This window comes from Eubalaena glacialis, chromosome 8 (assembly GCF_028564815.1).
Source record: "Eubalaena glacialis isolate mEubGla1 chromosome 8, mEubGla1.1.hap2.+ XY, whole genome shotgun sequence".
Taxonomy (NCBI): domain Eukaryota; kingdom Metazoa; phylum Chordata; class Mammalia; order Artiodactyla; family Balaenidae; genus Eubalaena; species Eubalaena glacialis.
In genome coordinates, this window is record NC_083723.1 from 71,708,113 (window position 1) to 71,731,041 (window position 22,929).

Sequence of the window (22,929 nt, forward strand, 5' to 3'; positions counted from 1 at the left end):
CTTCTGGGCCCTGTTTTCCCATCCTGCTGTTATACTACCCTTTAAAATCCATCCGGCAGATTTAGACAATATTGAATATAGTAAGAAATGCCTGCTGTCATGTGCTACTTTCTTAACAGCCTGAGTTTCATAACATTCAAAAGGAAATTTTGCATGCTTTAAAAATCTGACTCCTCTCCCCATCCTAATGAAGTTATTTTTAGCAGTGTCTGCTACCCATATGTGTGTTTAATACCGTTGTTATTTGAAAGCAGTTTCTGAAATAGTCTGTAGGTATGAGTATGTAATACTTGATCAGACCCATATCCCTTATAGTCTTCTACAAAGAAGATAACTTATAGCTGTTTGAAAAAAGGAGTAAGTTGCATTCCTTTCTTTTTCCAAAGTTTTTGACACTTACTGATTCTTAAGTTATTGCTGAAAGTTCAGGCCCTAAATACTGAAACATAGCTATTCACCAGTATAGCCAGATTACTAGATTTCTAACAGCTGATGTTTACTGAGCTCTTCATTGGCAAGACAGTGCAAAATGGTTTATGTTCATCATCTTTATTCTCAGAACAAACCCAGTGAGGTAGGGGATGTTATCCATGTTTTCAGGTGAGGAAACCTCATCTTAGATTGTTTGTCTAAAGTTAACAGTTAGTGGACTTTTCTCGTTGAGACCAAGCTAGTCTGATGCAGAGTCTGCACTCAGTCTTTATTTTTCAAATTAATCCTACTGATCAGCATTATAGTCCCTCATGGTCTTTCTGTACAGTGCTTTCGCATAGTAAGGGGACAATTAAAATTTGTTCAAATCAGTTTAGTTCTTGAGTCCTTCCAGTTGAGAACAGGATAGACACTGGTCCTCTCATGACTAGAATTTGGTTATTAATGGGTAGGAGAGGGAAGGACTAAAAAGCTAGTGCTGCCTTGACCTTCTCAAGAAGGGACTGTCTTTATTTCTTTTGGTGTACAAAGTTCTAATAATTGCTCTATGTGGCAGAAAGTTGAAGTGATTTTTACTGGGCTTTGCTTTAGAGCTTCTTGTTAGTCCCTCATGTGCCCCATGGCCTCTTTCAGTCCAAGCCACTACCATTGCATACTCTCCTTTCAGATCCTCAGCCGGTTTATCCTCAGTCCAGTAGCTACATTTGACTATTTAAATGTAAATTAAAATTAGGTAGAACTTAAAATCCAGTTTTGGTCACACAAGCCATTTTTCAGGGCTTAGCAGCCACATGCGGGTTGTGGCTACCAAATTGGACAGCACAGATACAGAATATTTCCATCATCTCAGAAAGTTCTATTAGACATTGCTGCTCTGGAGTCATGCAAATAAATCTATTTCCTTTTCCAAATAATAGCCCTAATCTGGTGGGAGAGGCAGATACTTAACCTCAGGGTATAGTACATGGCTTCACGGTGTGTGTAACCTGTGTGTTCTCATAGGGCCCCATGCTTAGTTTAGTGCTCTGCTAACACGGACTTAATTTTTTTAATAAGGGGCCTGCATTTTCATTTTGCATTGGGCCCACAAATTCTGTAGTTGACACTGGCCATGTACCTCTTATTTGTAGTATGGTAGGAGTATTTCCACCATCAGAATCACCTAAAGGTTTATATTGAAGATGTAGATCCCGGAGTACCACCCTTAGTATAGTAAAAAAAAAATCTCTGGCGGTGGGGCCAGGCGTCCAGATTGTTAGCTCTGTGTGTTCTTAGACACTGAAGTTTGAGGGACCTGATCAGAATTGTCTTTTCCACTTGAGACTTCAGCTCTGTCAGCCAAATGTCAGTCCCAGTTTGATTGATGGTGAGTTGGGAATTGACCCAGTCTTTTTCACACAGATTGTCATTTTTATACTTACGTACATTAATGAACTTTTTTAAAGATAAGTGAAGAATTTTAAAATTATTCCTAGTAATTTCATGTGGTTTGATTCAACTGATCATTTTGGCATCTCAAGGTTACTCTGGAGCTTGACTCTCATCCAGCATATTCCTTAACTTCTCCAGTTTACAAGTGATTGCTTATCATTTATTTAGCAAACATGTATCGAGAGCCTTCCACTGTACCAGGCACTACTGGTTACTGAATAGATAATAACATAAGAATAAGAGATTTTGCTAAAATCCCAAGTATTTTGTGAACTGCATTTCTCTGATCCATTCTTATCAAGTGGAGGAAATAGTTAAATGTAGTATGATTTGACCTTGTGAATTCATGAGCCTGTCTTTTCTGAGCACTCATGAGTTTTTAATACAACTGATCATCTCTTTTAGGACTCAGCCCAGGACCACCTAAGGGCCCACTAGTCCAGTATGTGGCTTTTTCTGTATTTGTGAGACCTAACATGGGCCACAATGTGTGCATACATAGGTTAGTGTACATACATATTTCCTAGCTATGTCTACTAAACAGGCTTAGAAATATTAGCACCCCAATAGTGATTAGCATACCCAGTGACTAGACCTTGGTTTCTAAATACCAAACTCTAATAAAAGAACCAGATTTCCTTGAAAAAATAGCTGAACAGAGCATAAAGGAAAAACCTACACTACTCCTGCTTTTCTTTAACACTACTACCGTACTCACAGTTCTCCAACTGTGTGGAGGTTTCTCCCAGCAAACAGTTCTCTGTGACATTAGCTGGGTGTCCCTACAATTTAACTCAATTCTGACACTACCTGGAGAGCATCATATTCTACAGGTTAAGAGTTCAGTCCTACAAGACTGCTCCTCACCAGATGCCAATCACAAGTCCACGTTGTTAACTGTGCTTCTGACCAACTGGCTCTCAATCAGAGTTTCCCACGACCCCCTCCTTGTGTTCAGTTAGTTTGCTGGAGCAGCTCATGGAACTCAGGCAAGCAGTTTACTCTCTAGACTATCAATTTATTATAAAAGTATATAATTGGGAATAGCCAGATGGAAGAGATGCATAGGGCAAGGTTTGTGGTAAGGGGTGTAGTTTCCAGGCTCTCTCCAGGCACCTTTGTGTGGTCACCAACCCAGAAGCTCCCTGAACCCCATTCTTTGGGGATATTTATGGAGGCTTTATCACATAGGCATGATAGATCACTAACTCAATTTCCGGCCCCCCTCTGGAGAAGGGGTATGGGCAGGACTAAAAGTTCCAAGCTTTTGAACATAGCTTGGTTTTTCTGGTGACCAGCTCCCGTCCAGGAGCAACCAACAGTCACCTCATTAGAACAAAAGACATTGCTATCAACAAGGAAATGGCTAAGGGATTTAGGAGCTCTGTGCCAGGAACCAAAGGCAGAGACCTATTTTTGTTTCCTGTTATCTCACACAGGGATTATACAAGATGAGCCTGGCAAGTAGTGCCAGAAAGCAAGGCAGTGTTGCAAAAGCAAAAGGATGAGCGTATGTGAAAGAGACAGGAGTCAACTTGAAAACTCCCAAAGGCCAAAGCGGAAACAATTTGGGCAGCAAAATTAGTAGCACAGTATTGGTCTAAAATAAATACATGTGACTACATACTGAAAGAATTGAATAAATAAATGGAAAAGAGACAAATCTTCCTTAGAATAAATTAATAGTATAAATACTCCTTTCCTAAGAAGTGGAGCTTAATTCCCTTTACCTTGAGAGACTGGCTTCTAAAGAATAGATTATGGAAAGGGAAAGTAGTATCAATAGATTCAGTGGAGAAACCTGTAGACTCACTTAACCGAGTGATCGAGGTTATCAGCAGTGATAGGTCATGTTATTGATAATATTGTGTATCTCCTGATACATGACAAGAACAGCACTTGTAGTATTCTTCCCCAAAACACAGTCTAATCATGAGGAAAACGTTAGGCAAACCTGAATTGAGGAACTTATGCAAAATAAAAAGTGTCAAGGTCATAAAAAGGATTAAGACTGAAAACTCACAGGTTGGTGGAGACATGACAACCAAATGGATCCTGGATAGGATCCTAGAACAAAAAAAAGGACAGTGGAAAAACTGGTAAAATCTGTAATTTAGTTAATAATAATGTGCCAACGTTAGTGTTTTAGTTTTGACAAATGCACCATGGTTATGGTGTTATATCATAAGATGTTAACGGAGAAACAGCTAAGAACCCTACTATTGCATCTCTTATGTAAATTAAAATTATTCCAAACTAAAATGTTTAATAAGTATCATGGGCCAATCTCTAACATATCAACACCATTCTCATTACCCACAATTTCTCAAGTATCATTTACAGTGAGTGTTTCCTTGACCACATGTGTAAGGTCTTTAGATATAATGAAATGTGAGCTGTATGGATAAAACTCAGAAAAATTTACTAGCTTCTGCAGATTGTGTCTAAAATCCTTGTTTGTTTCGTTCGATGACTTGTCAGTATTTGACTCAGAGCAGCTGCTGACGCTGAAACCTCGCTTTCTTCGGGGATCCATTTTCACAATGCTGTTGCACTCAGATGTTGATTCTCCGTCAGAGTTGAGCAGGACTAGTTTCAGGAAAGCATTAATATACTATGCACTCCATACAGTGTGTCCACACCTGAGGTTCTTTTTTCTTCATATTCCATAAAAGAAAAAAAAACTTTCCAAGTTTTTGTCCTCAGAGCACCCCCTTCTATGACCAAGTCTTGAAAAGTCACATTGCTTTATTTCCACCATACTCTTGGTTAAAATGGTCAAAAATCCTCCTGGTTTCAAGTGGAGGAGACACAAACCCCATCTTTCTAAAGGAGGGGTATCAAAAGTCTATTGTAAGAAGAGCATATGAGATGGGATAGATTGTTAAAATCGTCTTTGGGAAAATACAACCTGTCACATCTGGATCCACCATTCGTAAGGTAGTTTCAAGAATCTACTGCCAAAGTGATCTTCCTTAAATGCAAATCTGATCCTGTTAACTTGCCAGCCAAAATTTTTCAGTAAGCCCCTCGTAAAGTCAAACAATTCTGCCACCTGGCCACACCAAACTTTGTGGCTCTCCGAACATGCCTCCCTGCCTTCAAGCTGCCGCCTCTAGCAAATGCTTACTCCTTTGATGGCTTTAGCTCAAGTGACACCTCTTCCTGGAGCCCCTTCTTAATTTCTTATCGCCTCCCCCCCGTTGATGATGCCTTTCTTTGGGTCACTACCAAACACCATCAAGCATAGTGTTTGTGATACTTTATTGCACTTTATCTCTTGACCGAAGTGTAATAACTTTGAGGGCAGGAACCATGGTGTGTTCATTGCCTGGTTCATGGCAGGCCTTTAATAAACGCTTATTCGATGGATAAAAATGACCTTTATCTCAAATTTGGAGCTATGTGTGAAGCCTGAGAATCTAATTCAGTTCATAAAATAATATTACTAGGTACCTTTTTAATCGCTCATTCTATAGATTTATCAACCATTACTCTAAGAGTCAAGTCATTCTCTGACCACATTAGAAACCCTAATGTAAACTGCATATTTGCTAGGGGTTCTCATTGGTTTCGGTTGGGTAACTTGAAATCATCTCAAAGAAAAAAATCTAAAAATATGTCTTTGCCCCCACCTCCCCCCTGCCAAAAAAAAAAAAAAGGAGGGAGGAAAAGGAAGAGAAAAAATAGTAATAGTAACCAGCTTTCCCTCCTAACTCTTTTAGTTCTCTCAAATAATCTTTAATTCATAGAATCAGACTTTTAGAACCTGAAGGAATCTCAGAGATCATCTAGGATTGTACCCAAATTTTATAGGTGAGGACTTGAGGCACAAACAAGCTGAGTTGTCCTAAGTCAGCTATATAGGACAAGAAATGGAAGTGGAACCCAGATACTTAAGTCTAGCCGAGCCACAAAGCCTAATCCCTTCGTTTTCAGTCCTGACTGCATTAGAATCACTGTGTGCTGCTTAAGCAGCATCTCAGGCTCCCTACCTGCTTTCTGACTTCATTTCCACCTCCCTAGCCAAAGCCCTATCACTCCAAGCCTGGCTTCCATGCTTCCAGTTTTCCCCTTCAATACAGCTTCACCAGATGTGTTTCTTAAACCACTTCTCAGCCCTTAGAGCATAGAAGAATCAGCTGAGCTCTTGTTTCAAAGCTAACCCCTAGGCCCACTGTTAGCAATTCTGATTTAGAAGGTCTGGGGCAAGGCCTGATAATCTGCATATTTAACAAGTATTTAACAAGCCATGAGGGGGGATGATTTTCACGCAGAGGGTCCAAAGATGACACCATGAGAAACCCTGCTCCAGTAAAACAAATGTTAATCCTCTGACTAGGTATTCAAGGCCCTCTACCATCAGCCTGTCCTCTTCAGTCTTGCTTTTCACTTCTTCCCAACTTGCTGTGCTCCCAATAAAACATGTTCTACCTCAACCCCAATTCTTCCTCTTTCCTTTACTCATGTTATTCCTCTTCCTGGAAGTCTCCACTTCTTTACCACCTTCAATACATTCCTTCCTGTATAAATACTATGCATTCTTCAAGGCCCATTTCGAAGCCTACTCCCATGAAAAAAGCACAAATCTTCTTTCCCATACTGATTCCTCTTTATATGTCTATAGTGGTGAGTGTTATACCACATAATTTATTATTTATATACTGTCTTATGAGAGTTCTGAGTAAAGCCTATCTTGATTGTGTGAGCTCTTAAGTAGCAAGTCCATGTCATACTTTCTTTTTTTTTTTTTTGGCTGCGTTGGGTCTTCGTTGCTGCGCGGGCTTTCTCTAGCTGTGGTGAGCAGGGGCTACTCCGTTGCGATGCGTGGGCTTCTCATTGCAGTGGCTTCTCTTGTTGTGGAGCACGAGCTCTAGGTGTGCGGGCTTCAGTAGTTGTGGCACACGGGCTCAGTAGCTGTGGCACACGGCTTAGTTGCTCCGCGGCATGTGGGATCTTTCCAGAGCAGGGATCGAACCCGTGTCCCCTGCATTGGCAGGCAGATTCTTAACCACTGCGCCACCAAGGAAGTCCCTGTCACACTTTTTTAGATCACTAGAGCATCTAGAATCATAGGAACAAAATAGCTGCTTAGTAAAATATATTTAATTGGGTTGGAGAACTCAATGGTTAAATCTAAGTTGTATTTATTTGTATTTTCATTTTACAGTAAAAAAAAGTGAAGTAGAGTGTCTCATAAGAATTTTTCACAGCTTGGTGGAAAGAGCTGATGTAAGACTTGATAACACTGGACTAGATCGTAACACATTTCGAGCCATCCTGCACAGCATATTTGGAATGACTGATGATATGCTAATGAATAGGGGTAAGAAGTCATGGAGACTGAAATGGGCCAAGCTGAGATGGCAAATATGTATATATTTATTTATATATATATGTTAATACATGGCAAGTTTTCACCAAAGACTTTGCATTTTTTAATACCAAAATTAGACAATTCTGGTAGTGCTACCAATTTAAAACAGTAAATTTGATTTGATTGTGAGGATGGTTTTTAATATAAACTCACTCAGAATTTCATGTTTCATAGCTATACCACTTTGAGAAAGAACCAGTAATGACCTAAATAAGCTAGCAGTATTGGTTTTTTTAAAAAGATAAGCTTGTGGTTTCAATTGTCTTTGGAGTCATATGCTGTGTAGACATGTGAATTATTTACTTCTTCAGCACAAAAAAAATGAAAATTACTCATTATATTGAAAAAAATCAAAGAAACAATTTTATTTTCAGAATAGGAAATTTAATGTGATCCAGTCAGTTTCACTAACAGATTTTTAGTGTTCAATTTGATATGTCTTGATGTATGTATACACCATTGAAACCATAACCATAATGAAAATAATTAATATATCCATCACCCCCAAAAGAGTCAATAATATTTTATAGGATAATTCTAAGATTTCACTGGTAATTTTAAAAATAATGTGTTATTTTGGTAATTTATCTTTAGGTATTATACAAATTCTTTAGAACAGGATTTTGCCACTCTTTTTAGAATAAAAATTATCACATTGATTATCTCTACTGTTGGTCTTTTTTGCTGATAGTAACTGTACAAAACATCACAAGTGAAGCTCATAATTGACCATGGAGGAGAATGGCTTCTTTCTATAAAAATCTATTGGAAATACATTTCCAGTAATTTTGACTCTTTCAAGAAAGATTGTGTCAAAAACTTTTTTTCTCCTCAATTTGGGAGGAAAGATTTTTTTAATCTCTTCATAATACTCTTGAATTATAAAATAGCTATAAATTACAATACACTTACATGTTCTTTTTCCTTCAGTATTTTTTGCATTTGACAAAGACAATGATAACTACATAAATGTGAAAGAGTGTGTTAAAGGATTATCAGTATTTCTTCGAGGGACTTTTGAAGAAAAGCTGAAGTGTAAGATTTCTATGTTATTATTAACTTAGTAATATATATTGTCAAATTTGTATTTAGTTAATCCTTAAATATATATATTTTTATTTATTTATTTATTTATTTATTTATTTATTTATTTTTGGCTGCGTTGGGTCTTCGTTGCTGCTCGCGGGCTTTCTCTAGTTGTGGCGAGCGGGGGCCACTCTTCACTGTTGTACGCGGGTTTCTCATTGCGGTGGTCTCTCTTTGTTGTGGGGCACGGGCTCTAGGCACGTGGGCTTCAGTTGTGACACACGGGCTCAGTAGTTGTGGCTGGTGGGCTCTAGAGCACAGGCTCAGTAATTGTGGCGCACTGACTTAGTTGCTCCGCGGCATGTGGGATCCTCCCGGACCAGGGCTCGAACCCCTGTCCACTGCATTGGCAGGCGGACCCTCAACCACTGCGCCACCAGGGAAGTTCCTAAATATATTTTTAAAATATAAATTCATTGTTCTCTATTGTTCCCTTGCAAAAATAGTTCATGAGAGTTAAAAAAACAAAAATAAAAATCAGATGAAATGGGTGGCCTATTTTATAGGAGAGTCCCTAGATCCGGAGTCTCCAAACAGTTCATTCACTAGTTCTATAATACCCCAGTGTCACCAGGACGGCTCTTCGGCTTAAGGCCCAGGTAATGGACAGCAACTGAAGTTCAGGACATGTGCCAACTCTGATCAGCTGGCAAGGCTGAGGTTTCTGGGGCTGCGTCTGGGCTCAGCAGGAAATGGCCTTGAATATGGGGCAGCATACAGTTCACAGTGGGGCTATTCCTTGTCTTTCCATCAGAGAAAATGTGAGGGATTGACACAAAACCCTCAGACATCAATACTCTAGTGTTAGAGTAAGTGTAGATGAATAATGAGAGGCAAGAAGGCTGAGACAGTGAAAGCCCAAAGGAAGGAGGGTTATAAAGAGAGTTTCCTACAGAAAAGAACCAGGGATTCCAAAGACAAAGATCTCCCAGTTCACAATTCTGTAGGAACAGCTCTGGCCTCACCTCACCCTTACCATTGATGTGATGTATATTTTCTATGTTTTACACCTCCTGTGCCAGGATTTGGGTGTGAAACCCTGGAAAGAGAATAGGAACAATTTTTTTTTAATTTATTTATTTTATTTACTTATTTTTGGCTGTGTTGGGTCTTCGTTGCTGTGCACGGGCTTTCTCTAGTTGTGGTGAGCAGGGGCTACTCTTCATTGCGGTGCGCGGGCTTTTCATTGCGGTGGCTTGTCTTGTTGAGGAGCACGGGCTCTAGGTGTGCGGGCTTCAGTAGTTGTGGCTTGCGGGCTCTAGAGCGCAGGCTCAGTAGTTGTGGTGCACGGGCTTAGTTGCTCCGTGGCGTGTGGGATCTTCCCGGACCAGGGCTCGAACCCATGTCCCCTGCATTGGCAGGGGGATTCTTAACCACTGCACCACCAGGGAAGCCCAAGAATAGGAACAATTTTAAGTAACAGTTTTCAAGGGAGCAAATTGCTTAAAGTGTCAAATTACTTAAGAAAAGACTGCAGAGTTATGAGTATATAAGCAAATTTTTATCTCTTCTTGTTCTTCCACTTGAATTTGGATTTGGGATGTTCAAAAGAAGATCTCTAAATTAAACACACGTTTCGAAAATGATAGCAACATTTTAAAAACTCACCAACTTTATTTGACATTTATGACTTTTTTGTTTCTCTGTTTTGTGGGGGGGGGGGTTCCTTTTTTTTCTTTTATTTTTTCCTTTTTGCTTTTTTAAAAAATTGAAGTTTAATTGGCATACAACATTATGTAATTCTTTTTCTTTCCTTACAGCATTATGTGCTTTTTTTCCCCCACTTTTCTCCAATCTAATTTTTCACGGGATAACACGTATATATAGTTGTCACTTAAGTTTCTTACAGTTGCAATGTTCTTATACAAAAGTCTCACTGAGAAATGAGAAGTTAAGTTTCGTGGTTGTAAATTCTTGTGAAAGTGGTCGTGACACAATGCAGCTAGACGTGATTGAATAGCATCACACTATCAAGAATTTTTTCCTCCTCTAATCCCACTTCCTAAAAATGTTTCATATATATTTCAAGATATGTTAATTTGGGGAAAATACTACTTCTAGTAGGGTTGTGTCAAACTCATATATGCTATATATTGGAGAAATGCAACAAAAGACAGAATTAATCTGATACTTTGGAATTTTATACCTGGTTCTTTTTCTCCCCCCGCCTTCGTCTCTTCCTATCTTTCTCCCGCTCTCTCTCCCTCTCTCTCTCTCCCTCTCTCTCTCTCTCTCTCTCTCTCTCCCTCCCTCCCTTCCTTCCTGTCCTAAAACATTTAACTACATTACAAACTCCGCAAGAACTCCTTCACTGTTATATTCCCAGGACCTGAGTAAGGTCATTTGTGTGATGAATGAATGAACTGTAGTAGTGCTTACACAGTGCAATGGAAGTCATGGAAATCACTCTCTAGGGAGAGATGGATCATTTTGGATGGTGCAGATGGGTAGGCCCCAAGGAGATGACAGACTCACTACCCAAATATATTGAAAAATGTTCTTTGTCAATGATATAGTGAAGTGTACACACTAGTTTTTGCACTCTATGCAAGAAGGAAATTATAACATTAAGATACACACACATATTTATATGTATATGTGTGTATATATATATATATATACACTATATATGTATGTGTAAAGTCTTTCTTTTCTTATTCCCAGGGGTATTTAATCTTGTGGAAAGATTTGTAAAATTCCTCTACTATGTAGAATGTAGGTTGTATAAATTGTTTTTATCCTTCTTTAATTACATATTGAAATAACTAAGGAGAAGACTAATGACATTTTAACTGTTCTTATCCAAGTCTTTAAATTTCATATGCTTTAAAGTCTGTTTTGAGGTTTATTATTTCAATGGTGATGGTTACATTTCTCGAGAGAAAATGTTTGACATGTTGAACAGTCTACACCAACAGTCACCTGAAGAAGAGACTGATGGAGGAATAAACGAGTTGGTGGATATAACACTGAAGAAAATGGTAAGAATAAAAAAAACTGTAATTCATTATATCTAGTCAAATGGATGTTAGATAAAGCTAAAGATGAAGAAATGATTTATTTCCCTACGTAATGAATGTAACCATTATGCGGGCAGGAGTTTGTTCTCTGCTCTATCCATTGCCTAGAACAGTGCCTGGCTGATAGTGGCTACTTAAAAAATATTTATGGGATGCCTGGGTGATTAAATGAATCACTACATTAAATGAATGTTAATTTTATTATTTTAAAATATTTTACTATCAGTAAAACCTCATTATTTGGGAAGTGGGGTGACAGATTCAGTTCTTTTAAAATTGGGTGCAAATGTAGTCTGTCTTCATGACTTTTGCTCTCTAATCCATCTAAACACTCATTATAAAGTAATAACAATAATAAAAATAGTTGTTCCTTATAAATTGCTTACTGTATGCCAAGCCTATCACAGAACTTTAATATATGAACTCATTTTATCCTCAAAACAACCCTATGAAGTAGAAATCATTCTCTCTACTTTGCAGATGAGAAAACTGAAGTGCAGATAGGTTTATACAAGGTCATGATAGAAAATGAGGTGCAGAATTCATCTTTCAATGAAACTAATAATACCTCTTTATTATGAACATAGTGATTTCTCTCTTTTTCTTACTGTGACCCTAAACTGGATACCAGTGAAGGTTTATGACTCTAAGGCGGCCCGGGCTCAGCTCACCTCTATTACTTTGGAGCTCAGGAAAGTAACAGATGATGAGGTCTGCCAAGTCTCAGATTCAGCTAACACAGACTTCAGGGTGTCCTCTTCCATTAGAAATAGTCAAGAGCCCCAGCTAGGGCTGAGGGTAGACTTCTTGAGAGACAGTATGCTTCCCACTACCACACCCACCCCCTTCTTTTTTGAAAGAAAACGTTATGGAGTGAATCTTTTTCTGAAAATTATTCAAACCTTTCTTTAAACTAGACTCTCAGCAACCCTGATTTACTTATGCCCAGAAGTGAAAAAACAAGGACCCGTCAAATCAAATCCAAATTGGATTAAGCCGTTAAAGGTATTCATAATCTACACACATGCTCCCTCCATGATTTAATCTTCCGTAAGTCCCTGTCATGAATACTCCCTTCCAGGCTGGTCTGTCTGCTTCCTGACTTGCATTCCTGCTTACTGTCATAATCCACGTTGGGCCATTCGTCTGCATTTCCTCCTGACACCTCTCCACCTATCTAGATCCCAAACATCCTTAACGGCCTAACAGGAATCTGCAAGCTTCTTCTCATGACCCTAGTCCGTCTTGAATTGTTACTGTTCTCTCAGTGCCTTGCTCCTTATTAAGCAACTTCACTTTTATACTTTTTACATTATATCCTTGTCTCAAGTAAGAGATCCTTTGAGAAACAAAGCTAAAAATTAAGCTTAAGAATCTTTGGCACTTATTTTATCACAAAAGTATTATAATGGGCTTCCTCTAATTTTCTTATTTCCCCAATTAGGGTATAAGTCCGTTAGGGACAGGGTTTTATATGTCTAAGGTAATTCAGGTATCTTAGCCTGCTTGGGCTGCTGTAACAAAGTATCATAGACTGGCTGGCTTAAACAACTGGAATTTATTTCTCACAATTCTAGAAACTGGGATGTCCAAGATTAAGGTGCCAGCAGATTCACTTCCTCACTGAGGGCTCTTCCTGCCTTGCTGACAGCCACCTCCTCAATGTGTCCTCACACGGCAGAGAGAGGGAGCTTTGGTCTTTCTTTCTCTACTCACAAAGACACTAATAACATGATGGGGCCCTACCTTCATAACCTCATCTAAATCTGATTTACCTCCCGAAGTCCCCCACCTCCAAATATCATATTGCAGGGGTTAGAGCTTTAAGACATGAACTTGGGAGGTGGGGAGAGACAAACATTCAGTTCATACCAGGTATGCCTATTAGACTAATAGGAACAAAGTAAGTGGCCTCCATGAATTAGTACCTTTTGATTTGTGTAAGTAGTGCCTATAGAAGTGTGAACTTACAGTTTGACTTGGTAAAATCTTTTATTCTAGAGTTATTTTCCATGCAAAATTAAAAACTCATTTATCAAGAAATTATCTCCTCTCCAGGATTATGACAGCGATGGCAAGATATCTTTTGCAGACTTTGAAAAAGCAGTGAAAGAAGATAAACTTTTGTTGGAAGTGTTTGGACCATGTTTACCAGAAGCAAAGGTACAGTGCCAGCAGCCAAATTGGTTGAGGGAAAATTTCAAAGGATCAGAAAAGAAACACTTGCTGGACACTTACCTTGGTAGGACTTCAACACACTACTGAAGTTTGGGCAACCATGAAGATCTCGGCCCCATCCTAACATTTGGGACCCAAGACAGTAGTGACTATTTAATTATATTCAAGACTTTTTTTGAGCTTGTAACCACCTTAGCCATACACAATTCCTAATTTCCTGTATGTTAATATTTTCCTCAAAAAAACCCAAGGTATATTGGCTTGCTTAAGGGATAGAACAGCAAATACAGAGTGGATTCAGCAAGTACCCACCATAAACTGCTAGGAGAAAACTTGATCTCTTTCTTTTGTTTGTTGTCAAACAATGAGAATAAATTAAATTTTTAAAATTTTGGACACGTATAGTACTTTATAGTATTTTATTTGAGCTCATGAAGGATTTTCGAGCATGGATATGACAAAGATTTTCCTTTGACCAACTGTGCTTTGCAAACATGTGATATAGGAAGAAACTTTTTATTCTCTGCAGTAATTTAGATGGTGATTTTGTGAATGAATTTGCATACTGTTAAGCTATCCTTAGCTATCTCAGCTCGTCTAACTTGTCCCGTTGTCGTTTATTCTCACATTTTAATTTTGTCTGGGAACCTGATGGGTGAAAGTTTAGAATAATGGACTGGATTGGAGTAACTACTTAGGTTCAGATGGAACACCAATGGTTCTTCAGCTGCTCCCCAAGTGTTCATCTGTAAGCCAGTTATCTAGAGCCTTACTACTCAAAGTGTAGTCTGTGTACCAGCCGCAATGGTATCACCTAGGAACTTGTGAGAAATGCAGAATCTCGGACCCCACCTCAAACCAGCTGAATCAGAGTTGTTTTGTTTTGTTTTTTTTTAAGTGCTTGACATAAGAAAGGTTTCTTTTTTCTCTCATTATGGTCAAATTTTGTGTATGTTGGCAGGGACAAGGAGGGCTGGCCTTCACACAGTCACAGATGGGGAATCCACTCAAGAACACAGAACCCACTTAGCAGCTCCTCCCTTTAGGGCTATCAGAGAAAATTTTTTTTTAATTGAAGTATAGTTGATTTACAATGTTGTGCTAATTTCTGCTGTATTGTGGTAAAATACACCTATCATAACATTTACCTTCTTAACCAATTTTATGTGTACAGTTCAGTAGTGTTAAGTACATTCATGCTATTGTGCAACCAATCTCGAGACCTCTTCTCATCTTGCACAACTGAAACTCTATACCCATTAAACAACTCCCAATTTCTGCCACCCACCAGCCTCTGCCACCACCATCAGAGTCTGCATTTTAATAAGACCACAAGGTGGAGATTCACAGCACCTTAAAATCTGAGAAGCCTGATCCAGAGAGCAACTTGCTTTTTCCAACTCTATGCTGAGGTGACTAATATATTTTTTTAACTGAGAGTGCAGCAAAAAGTATAGTTGACCCTTGAACAAGATGGGTTCGAACTGTGAGGGTCCACTTGTATGTGGATTTCTTTTTCAATAAATACATACTATAGTACTGCATAATCCATGGTTGGTTGAATCTGAGGATACAAAACAGCAGATATGGAGGGCAGACTGTAAAGTTATATGTGGATTTTTGACTGTGTGGAGGGTCAGCAACCCTAACTCCGCGTTGTTCAAGGGTCAACTATATATCTAATTACCTCACAAGGAAGTAGAGCCAGACAGACACCTTGCCTGCAGCTTCTTTTAATACCATCCACAACTAAGTGCCTTCCTAGCAAGTTTGAATCAGTAAGTCATAAATGAAGGTGGAACTTCCTAACCTTTATATTCAAATTCAATCCATTAGGCAAGAGGCCCTTAAGGACAGGGAGAAAAACAAACACCATTTGGTATGGGCCTCCTCAGGTTATTGTTATCAGTAAAAAAAAAAAAAAAAAATGGAAACAGCCTGGACATACTTGGATTTCCAATTATGTGATCCACTGACGGGAAAAAAAAATGTGGATGTGCTAAAAGTAGTGGTAAAAGTCTAGCATTTACAAATATTGATTTGCTTCTGCCATCGATGAAGTAAATTACTCTTTGAAGTTAACTAAAGCATATAAGCTTCTAATTTTAGCTTTGTTCTAATAGTTTAACTTTTTTGCTTTATAGAATTGTCTTGATTTTGAAGCCCTGGCATTCCAACACATCCTGACTTCTAGTTTTTGAATGTGAATTACTCAAAATGATTAAATTCAGAAACAGATCCTGGTTGCCTATATTTATATTGTAAAGTTTCTATATTTGCTTCAATTAATTTACATATAGTGACTGCAGTGTGAGAGGTAATAAGAATGATTTCTGTAATATTAAGTATGGATCAAAATAACATCTATGATAAGTAATGATAAACTAATTAATTAATTTGTTAAGTTAATCAACAACCTGAGATTTGGGGGCAAATACTGTGAATCAGCCATTCACAACCCTCTTTTCTCCTGCTTCCTCAACCACAGAAGTTGGAAACCCAAACATTCAACATTCTAGACTCCTCTATGAGGAACAGCCACGGGCCCAGTTCTAGCCAATAAGATGTAACCAAAGTCACTGGGTGGAACTTCTGGAAAAGTTTTAGTTTTTTTAAGGGACATAATTGGCTGGCATGTATTTTGTCCATGATAAACTAATTTTAAAAGATGAAACTATATGAGACAAGTAGGTTGAATGAAATTACAAAGAGGAGTGCATTAAAAAAAATACCAGCAGTAAAATCTCTTTAAGAATTAAAATGACAGCCTAAAAATAAAAAATAAACAGGCCTTTAAAAATATTAGTTTACTGCAGACAATTTATATTCTTCTTCTTTGTTTTAAAGGATGACTTCCACGCACATCTTCCAGCTTGTCCTCTGGAGGCTTCGGCACAGATGAAATTACCTAGTTTAAAAAAAAGAGAACCACCAACACTATAATTTTTATAGTACAAGAGTAATAAACCATTAGAATAGGTAGGATATACATCCAGTAGTTTAATCCTTGCCATCACATTTAAGGCAGTTAGCCCAAGTTCAAGGTGCAGCCTATCTAGGCACAGAGCAAAGTTTTCTGTCCAAACATTGCTGGGAGTAAAATTTCTAAAGCCATTTAACAAGAAAGAAATTTTGAGGGGAGAAAAGTAAACATATGCTCTACTTTAACATTCCTTTATAGATGTTATTTTATGATGAAGTCACTTGTAATTTTATAAATACAGATAGATACCCTGGTTATGCATAACTTGAAACACTGACTAATATTTGATATATTTAGAGACATGGAGGCTCCAGTGGGGATGGGGGATGAAAAATTTAAAGAAATAAGCAGAAAATGCTAGAATCCTCAATTTCTTAGGGAACAATGAAATCAAATACATCAGAACAAGGTAGACAGTATAAGTTAAAGCACAGTAAGACAGTCTTCACTTAAAATGGAAAATTATTAGAAACTGTAGTAAACTGTATTTAGTGTTTCTCCTTTTTGTTGTTCTACTATTTCTATATCTAGGATTTGGACCTAACTTTTTTTTTCTTGAAAATACAGTCAGCTCTGGCTAAGATAGCTATGTATCTGTATCTAGGTCTCAGTTTAGTTGTATCTGAAGGAAGGGTGCCAGTACAAGCAAAAAAATTCTTAAAGAGGCTTAAGCATAAAAATTGTGTCCATGGATTTTTATTATTGTAAAACAATTCCTCATCCTCAACTGGATAATAATTTTGAGGTTAAAAAAAGGTACATAAAAGAATCTACCTTAGCCTCTCTTAATTACATTGTAAAATATATGTACAACTATGTGAAAAGCACTTTCTGAACCTGAGTTCAAGTATAAGAGAATGGTCTTTCTCCAGCAGATTATGATTTCTGAAAGGCTTGCCCCATGATAAGGTATTTTTCAAACGCTAACTCAAATGTTAACTTTCTTTTATTTGTGCTTAGAAAATGGAAAATGGTTATGTAAATAACATTAAAAAATTGCTACCTAAGTAGAACAATCTAGCTCTAAACTATTTAAGAAATTTAAAATTAAAATTCAGACCTTAAGTCCTAATCTTTAGAAATCTCACCTTCTTCTATGGCTATCTGTATCAGAGAAGCAAAATAAGCATTTGAATTTTATGTAATTTGTGATTTTGAACTTGAGAGATAAATTGTAATAATTTTCCCTCAATGCAGTAGTTCTCTACGTTGGCTCATATTAGAACTATCTGGAGAGCTTTTAAAAAAGGGAGGGCCTGGGCTCCATTCTCACAGATTGATCTAACTGGCTAAGACTACTGCTTTTATATTTTCTACTTAGAGTGATATAAAATATGTTTAAAGCAAGGATTAAAGGTATCAAAGCAAATACATATCTGTGAGTCAAATTCAGTTATTGTACTTCAATAGAGAATTGTAGGAAACACATCTAAAAAGTAAAAATGAAAAAAACAAGAATGATAATACCGTAGTTCTCAGAAATAAGTCTACATTCAGTTGTTAGTCCTGTAACAAAATCGTCTCTTAAAACGTTTTTTTTTTTTTTTTAAATGATCTTACCTCTTTAAGTTTATTCCGAATTAAACTCGCTGTTGTATTCAACGAGTCATCATGCATGTCCACTTTAGGAATGTCTGGTAACTGAGGGCCAATCATAACCTCATTACTACTTGTACTTGCTTCAAGAAGAGTTCCATGTTTACAATCATCTTCTCTTCTTCGTTTCCGCTCCTGCAGTTGTGTCGTCCTAGGCATAAATCTGTCAACTGCCTCTGAAGGAGTAATAGCCTTCTGTGCGCCAGGGAAGGCCAATGCATTTTTCAAACTTTTCATCTGCATTTTCTGCAGAGAGTCATAGTGGTTACAATGCTCCAGTGTTTCATCATGGTTTCTACCATCCTGAGAGGAGTTTGATGCTCTGTCCACATGTTCGCCTGATGAACATGTACATTTGGGGGAGAAATAGCACAAAGGCAACTCACAAGAATAAGGAAGACAAAGATCTGAGTTCCCAGTAGATGTGTTCAAAGAGGCTGCAGGAAATCCAGAGGTCTTCGAATGGAAGTCCTGTCTAAAATCTTTTGTATCTTTATGCTTCTTTGTCATGTAATGATCTTTACATTAGAATTTAAAAGGTGAGAGAAAGGGAAACAGAAATGGTTCATTTATTGTTTTCATCATTCAGAAACATGTAATTTTATAAAAAGAAACATTACTTTAAGATGTTAATGAACGCTACCCTAAAAAATTTACTTCTTGAGTAGGGAATACATTCACATGGTTTAAAAGCTAAAAAGGATATCTGTCCAGTATGTCTTACCTTTCTTCCTCCCACTTACCCCTCTTTTTCTCCTGTAATACCCATTTCTCTGAACCTTTCTGCTTTCCAGTTAACTCTAAATCTTGGGGAGTTTTTCCATGTCATTACATAGAAAACTTTTTATGGCTTCAAAGTATTTTACTATATGAATGTATCATGCTGCTTAGTTTGTATTTGTAGTTTTTAAAGGAGACAATACGCTGGGTCCATATTTTATCATTTCTTTGGTCACACATACAGGTTTTCCTGAAGTTAGTTATTTACACAGGTTAAAGTTCAGTGTTTACAACTGACCAGAGACTCCCAACAGCTCTTGCCAAAATTTCAGGTAAGTTTTCCATTTTATTTCTCTCTTCACACTGCCACATGCCCCTTACTCAATCAGCCATAAACTCATCATATTTGATAGCTGTCTGGATACTGTCTTTGTCTTTTAACCAAAGGGTGGAAATTTGGTAATTTGAGCCTCTGGAACTATTCAGATTTCAGACCACACACATTATCTTAGTCCAATTCTGACTGCTCTAGTTCTACAATCCATGTGCCAGATCCTATGACTCCATTCCGTGCACTGGGAATTTGTGTCTAGGGCAACTTGGATGGGCATATTGGGCATCTGGCCAGCTGGTGTTCATCAAAAGTGGAACTTATCCACTTTTTGCAGTTGTAACTGGTCTGCACATCAGAGGTGTTTCTCACTGCCTTTTGGTCAAAGCCTTAATTCCTCAGCATGGACACAGGCTTTTCAGGCTTTACTTCCTGTCTCCTTTTCTCTTATCTCTCACTGATGTTGTGGTTATCATGTACTACTCACTGTTCCTTAAAATGCATGATGCTCATTTATTCCTCTGGCCCATCTTTCCATCTCTTCCTCTCCCCTTCTGAGTAATGTCTACTTACCCTTCAGAACTCAGCCACCTCTCTCATCCTTAGGAAGTCTTCCATGAAACAACACCTCTCCCTTCCCAGCCCACATTACTTAGCATTCTGTAAAGAACCCTGTAGTTTACAGATACTGAAAATTGTGATCCTTTACTTGTCTGTCTTCTCACTAGACTGGGAACTCCATGATGATAAACCTAGCAAAATGCCTGACACATAGGAGGTGTTGTTTAGTAATAGGCTTTCCATACCTTTATTTTTAGTAGTTCTTGCTACATAAGCATTCCTCTCTTGTAATTTTTTTCTGGTTTCTTCAACTGTCTCAAATTCTGGAGCATAGCACACATGAAGCAATGCACCAAAGAAACTTTGTTCATCCATTTTTCTCTTGGCTATCCTAAACAGAAATACATATCATGGTTTACTAATCTAGATTTACTTAGGATGAAAGCTTAACTAGTATACAATACACTGATCTAAAGAGCAAAGTCCAGCTTTTGCTGTGTATATATATTCTATAGCTTGGGAATTAAGATGCTCTGCTTGTGGATGGTATTGACCCTACTGATCCACGGCATACTCTTTTAGAGCCTTTCCTCCCCTCTCCCAAGAGTCTTATTAGGTTTTAAGCTAAGTCATCCATACAAGCGAGATTACCTTTAACCAATATAGGATCCAGCTGGTTGGTCTGAGGTACACAATCTGTGGTCATGAAATAGAGATTTTTCTCTGTGTTAAGTTAAATGGCCCTTGAGAGTTAGCTCATACCTAATTTAGCCTTTTCAGCACAATGTTTTCCTATAATGGGATTCACATGTAAGAAATTAGTTAAAAATATTGTTATTGTAAACCTTCAATAATGGAGGAAATACTGAATGTGTAACAATCGGTGAGAAAATGAGAGGATGGTATTCATTCAACAAATACTTATTAAACATCTATGACTGGCCAGGAATTACTACAATAATTAAGTACTTCTGTGCCCAAGGAAAATGATAAGAAATATTCATTGAGATTTTACCACGTGACAGGCAGTGTCCTAAGTGCTTAAATGCTTCACTTGAATTAACACTTTACAACAATCTTATGATGAAACTAAGACCTGGGGAGATTTATAACTTGGCCATGCCCACATTGGTTTGTGGAGCTAGGATTCAAATCCAGATGTCACACTGCATGGTCTACTGTCCTAGGTGGTGTGGGAGATGTAAAAACTCCTTAGAATGAATGCACAATGAGAAAATATGCTTCCCTCACCATGAGGAGCTGGCAAGTTGGTTAGAGCAGTGAGATTATACATAAGAGCAACCGGACAACAATACATGACCCCGTGTACCCAAGTGCTATTTGTAGCACAGAAAAGAAAATAAGAATTGTAATAGCCACAGAAGGATGGGTCTTGGAGTGTATTAGTGACAAGAATAGGAATCAACATAAAAAGAGATAAGGCATTTCACATTTCAGCCTTATTGGAGCAGAGAGTTTATGTTATATATAGAAGGATAGAAAAGATGGGGTCAATTCACATAGGTGCATAACAATAAGAAACTCAACAGCTAATTTTTTTTAAAAGATTTTTTTGATGTGAACCATTTTAAAAGTCTTTATTGAATTTGTTACGATATTGCTTCTGTTTTATGTTTTGGTTTTTTGGCTGCGAGGCATGTGGGATCTTAGCTCCCCGACCAGGGATCGAACCCGCACCCCCTGCACTGGAAGGCAAAGTCTTAATCACTGGACAGCCAGGGAAGTCCCTCAACGGCTAATGTTCATTGCATTCTGAACAGAAGGCATTTGCTAATCCCTTTACGTGGATTATCTCATTTCATCCTCACACAACTTCAATAAGTAGATCCTTTTACCATATGGATTTTACAGAATACGAAAACAGGTTTAATGGGGTTGAATAACTTGTCCAAGGTCACGATGTTAGTAAGCAGTGGAACTTGAAAACTTACTCCAAACCCGATCTTTAATCTACCACACTACACGACAGAATATTGTTAAGTATGGGAATGACCTGATGGACAGAGTTTTGGTAAAGCTAACACTTAAGAAAACTGGAGAAAAATAATAACGGCCATGTTAGGTTATTGGGTAATTCAGGAATGAATGAGGGAGGCCAAAATGATACCAATGGGAATGGAGAAAATGAGACACTGCTTAACTTGCATATTACCTTGCACTTTGTAAATTAAGAAATTTAATAAGATAAACTTCTGTAAAGTCTTCTGCTGGGTATTCGTCTAGAGCATTATACTGTTCAATTGCACCATATAAAGCACATCGCTCAACTAATTCCTTCATCGCTCCCACTGCAGGAACTCCTTGTATTAATAAGTACCGAGATTCCAAATTGACTGTATATACCTAAAAGAAATGCAGACACATTAAATGTATTTCCCAAATAAGCCTAAGACAAATCTCCTATTAAAAAAAAAAAAGTTGAAAACAAGAACTATTCTGTTCAGAGGGTCTGCAAAAAATAAAGAATCTAAAAATTTGCCCCTCTCTCTGCATAAAGAATTCACCCTACGTGTGAAGGCCTCTAGCTAAAGCACCTAATAGACTACCTTCAATCGACACGTTTTCCAGAAGTTGGCTCGGTAGATACGACAGGAAAGAGTTAACATAGTCATTGAGCCTTACAATGTGACAAGGACTAGTGTAAACGCGGATGATACAATGACTAAAACACAGCCCTGTTTTCACGGAGCTGAGGTTCTAACAGTTGACTAAAGAGGTCGCAAGAATATCTGGTACCTGAGTACCAGCGTTCCTCACACTCATCTCCAGTGAATGGATGTGACCGCAGCCTTTCAAGATTTTATTTACGTAAGCTAGGCATGTGAAACTAGAGCTCACATAAAGCTACTGAGGATAGCGAATGAAGCCAAAATCACTTTACCTTGACAGCGCGAGGCCGTCGCCCTTCCCGATACTTGGCCCGCGAGTCGCACACAGCCTTTTGGACGTGGTGGTCGAATACGCCCCCAAGCTCCCCGCCACTCGACGCCATCTTGCCGGTTTGGGCCCTCGCAGAGACGACAACATCCGCCTCGTTGCCCTCTTGTGCATCCAATAAGAGAGAGGGATGGGTCAAGGCGTGCCGAGATGGGCTGAAGAATCGACAGAGTCAGCCATCGTTTCCTGTGAGCGAGGATTCGGTAAACGAGGTGCCGCCCCCCTGCGGCGCGGCGGAGAGCCCCGGAGAGCCGGA

At 38.3% G+C, this 22,929-nt stretch overlaps 2 protein-coding genes across 6 annotated transcripts in view; one reads left to right on the forward strand and one right to left on the reverse strand.

The window, feature by feature from the left end:
- LOC133096611 (calaxin-like) overlaps positions 1–14,554 on the forward strand; it is an 18,133-nt gene extending 3,579 nt beyond the window's left edge. The window contains exons 2-6 of the mRNA XM_061198242.1: positions 7,034–7,189; positions 8,171–8,275; positions 11,159–11,307; positions 13,405–13,509; positions 14,486–14,554. Of these exons, the coding sequence (XP_061054225.1) occupies positions 7,034–7,189; positions 8,171–8,275; positions 11,159–11,307; positions 13,405–13,509; positions 14,486–14,554 (584 nt within the window). The remainder of the gene's footprint in view (positions 1–7,033; positions 7,190–8,170; positions 8,276–11,158; positions 11,308–13,404; positions 13,510–14,485) is intronic.
- A 1,222-nt stretch (positions 14,555–15,776) lies between these two features.
- On the reverse strand, positions 15,777–22,901 carry RBM48 (RNA binding motif protein 48). 5 transcript variants are annotated; one of them, XM_061197806.1, is made up of 5 exons: positions 22,618–22,901; positions 21,889–22,079; positions 19,961–20,106; positions 18,066–18,621; positions 15,777–16,429 (listed from the first exon to the last, which is right to left on the reverse strand). In XM_061197806.1, the coding sequence occupies exons 1-5, from the start codon at positions 22,726–22,728 to the stop codon at positions 16,366–16,368; spliced, it is 1,068 nt and encodes a 355-aa protein (XP_061053789.1). In that variant the 5' UTR covers positions 22,729–22,901; the 3' UTR covers positions 15,777–16,365. The 5 variants fall into 5 exon arrangements, with proteins under 5 accessions (XP_061053789.1, XP_061053785.1, XP_061053786.1 ...); XM_061197802.1 differs by having other exon boundaries at positions 15,777–16,432; positions 18,068–18,621; positions 22,618–22,899; XM_061197803.1 differs by lacking the exon at positions 21,889–22,079 and having other exon boundaries at positions 15,777–16,432; positions 18,068–18,621.
- Positions 22,902–22,929: the final 28 nt, after the last annotated feature.

What these genes read in the sequence shown, in the direction of transcription:
- RBM48 (XM_061197802.1), bottom strand. Translation starts at nt 22,728, where the DNA reads ATGGCGTCGAGTGGCGGGGAGCTTGGGGGCGTATTCGACCACCACGTC. An exon ending in CTTAATTTACAAAGTGCAAG is followed by an intron (nt 20,107 to 21,888) that starts GTAATATGCAAG and finishes ATTTCTGTTTAG; the next exon opens with GATAGCCAAGAGAAAAATGG. An exon ending in AAGAACTACTAAAAATAAAG is followed by an intron (nt 18,622 to 19,960) that starts GTATGGAAAGCC and finishes TCTAATGTAAAG; the next exon opens with ATCATTACATGACAAAGAAG.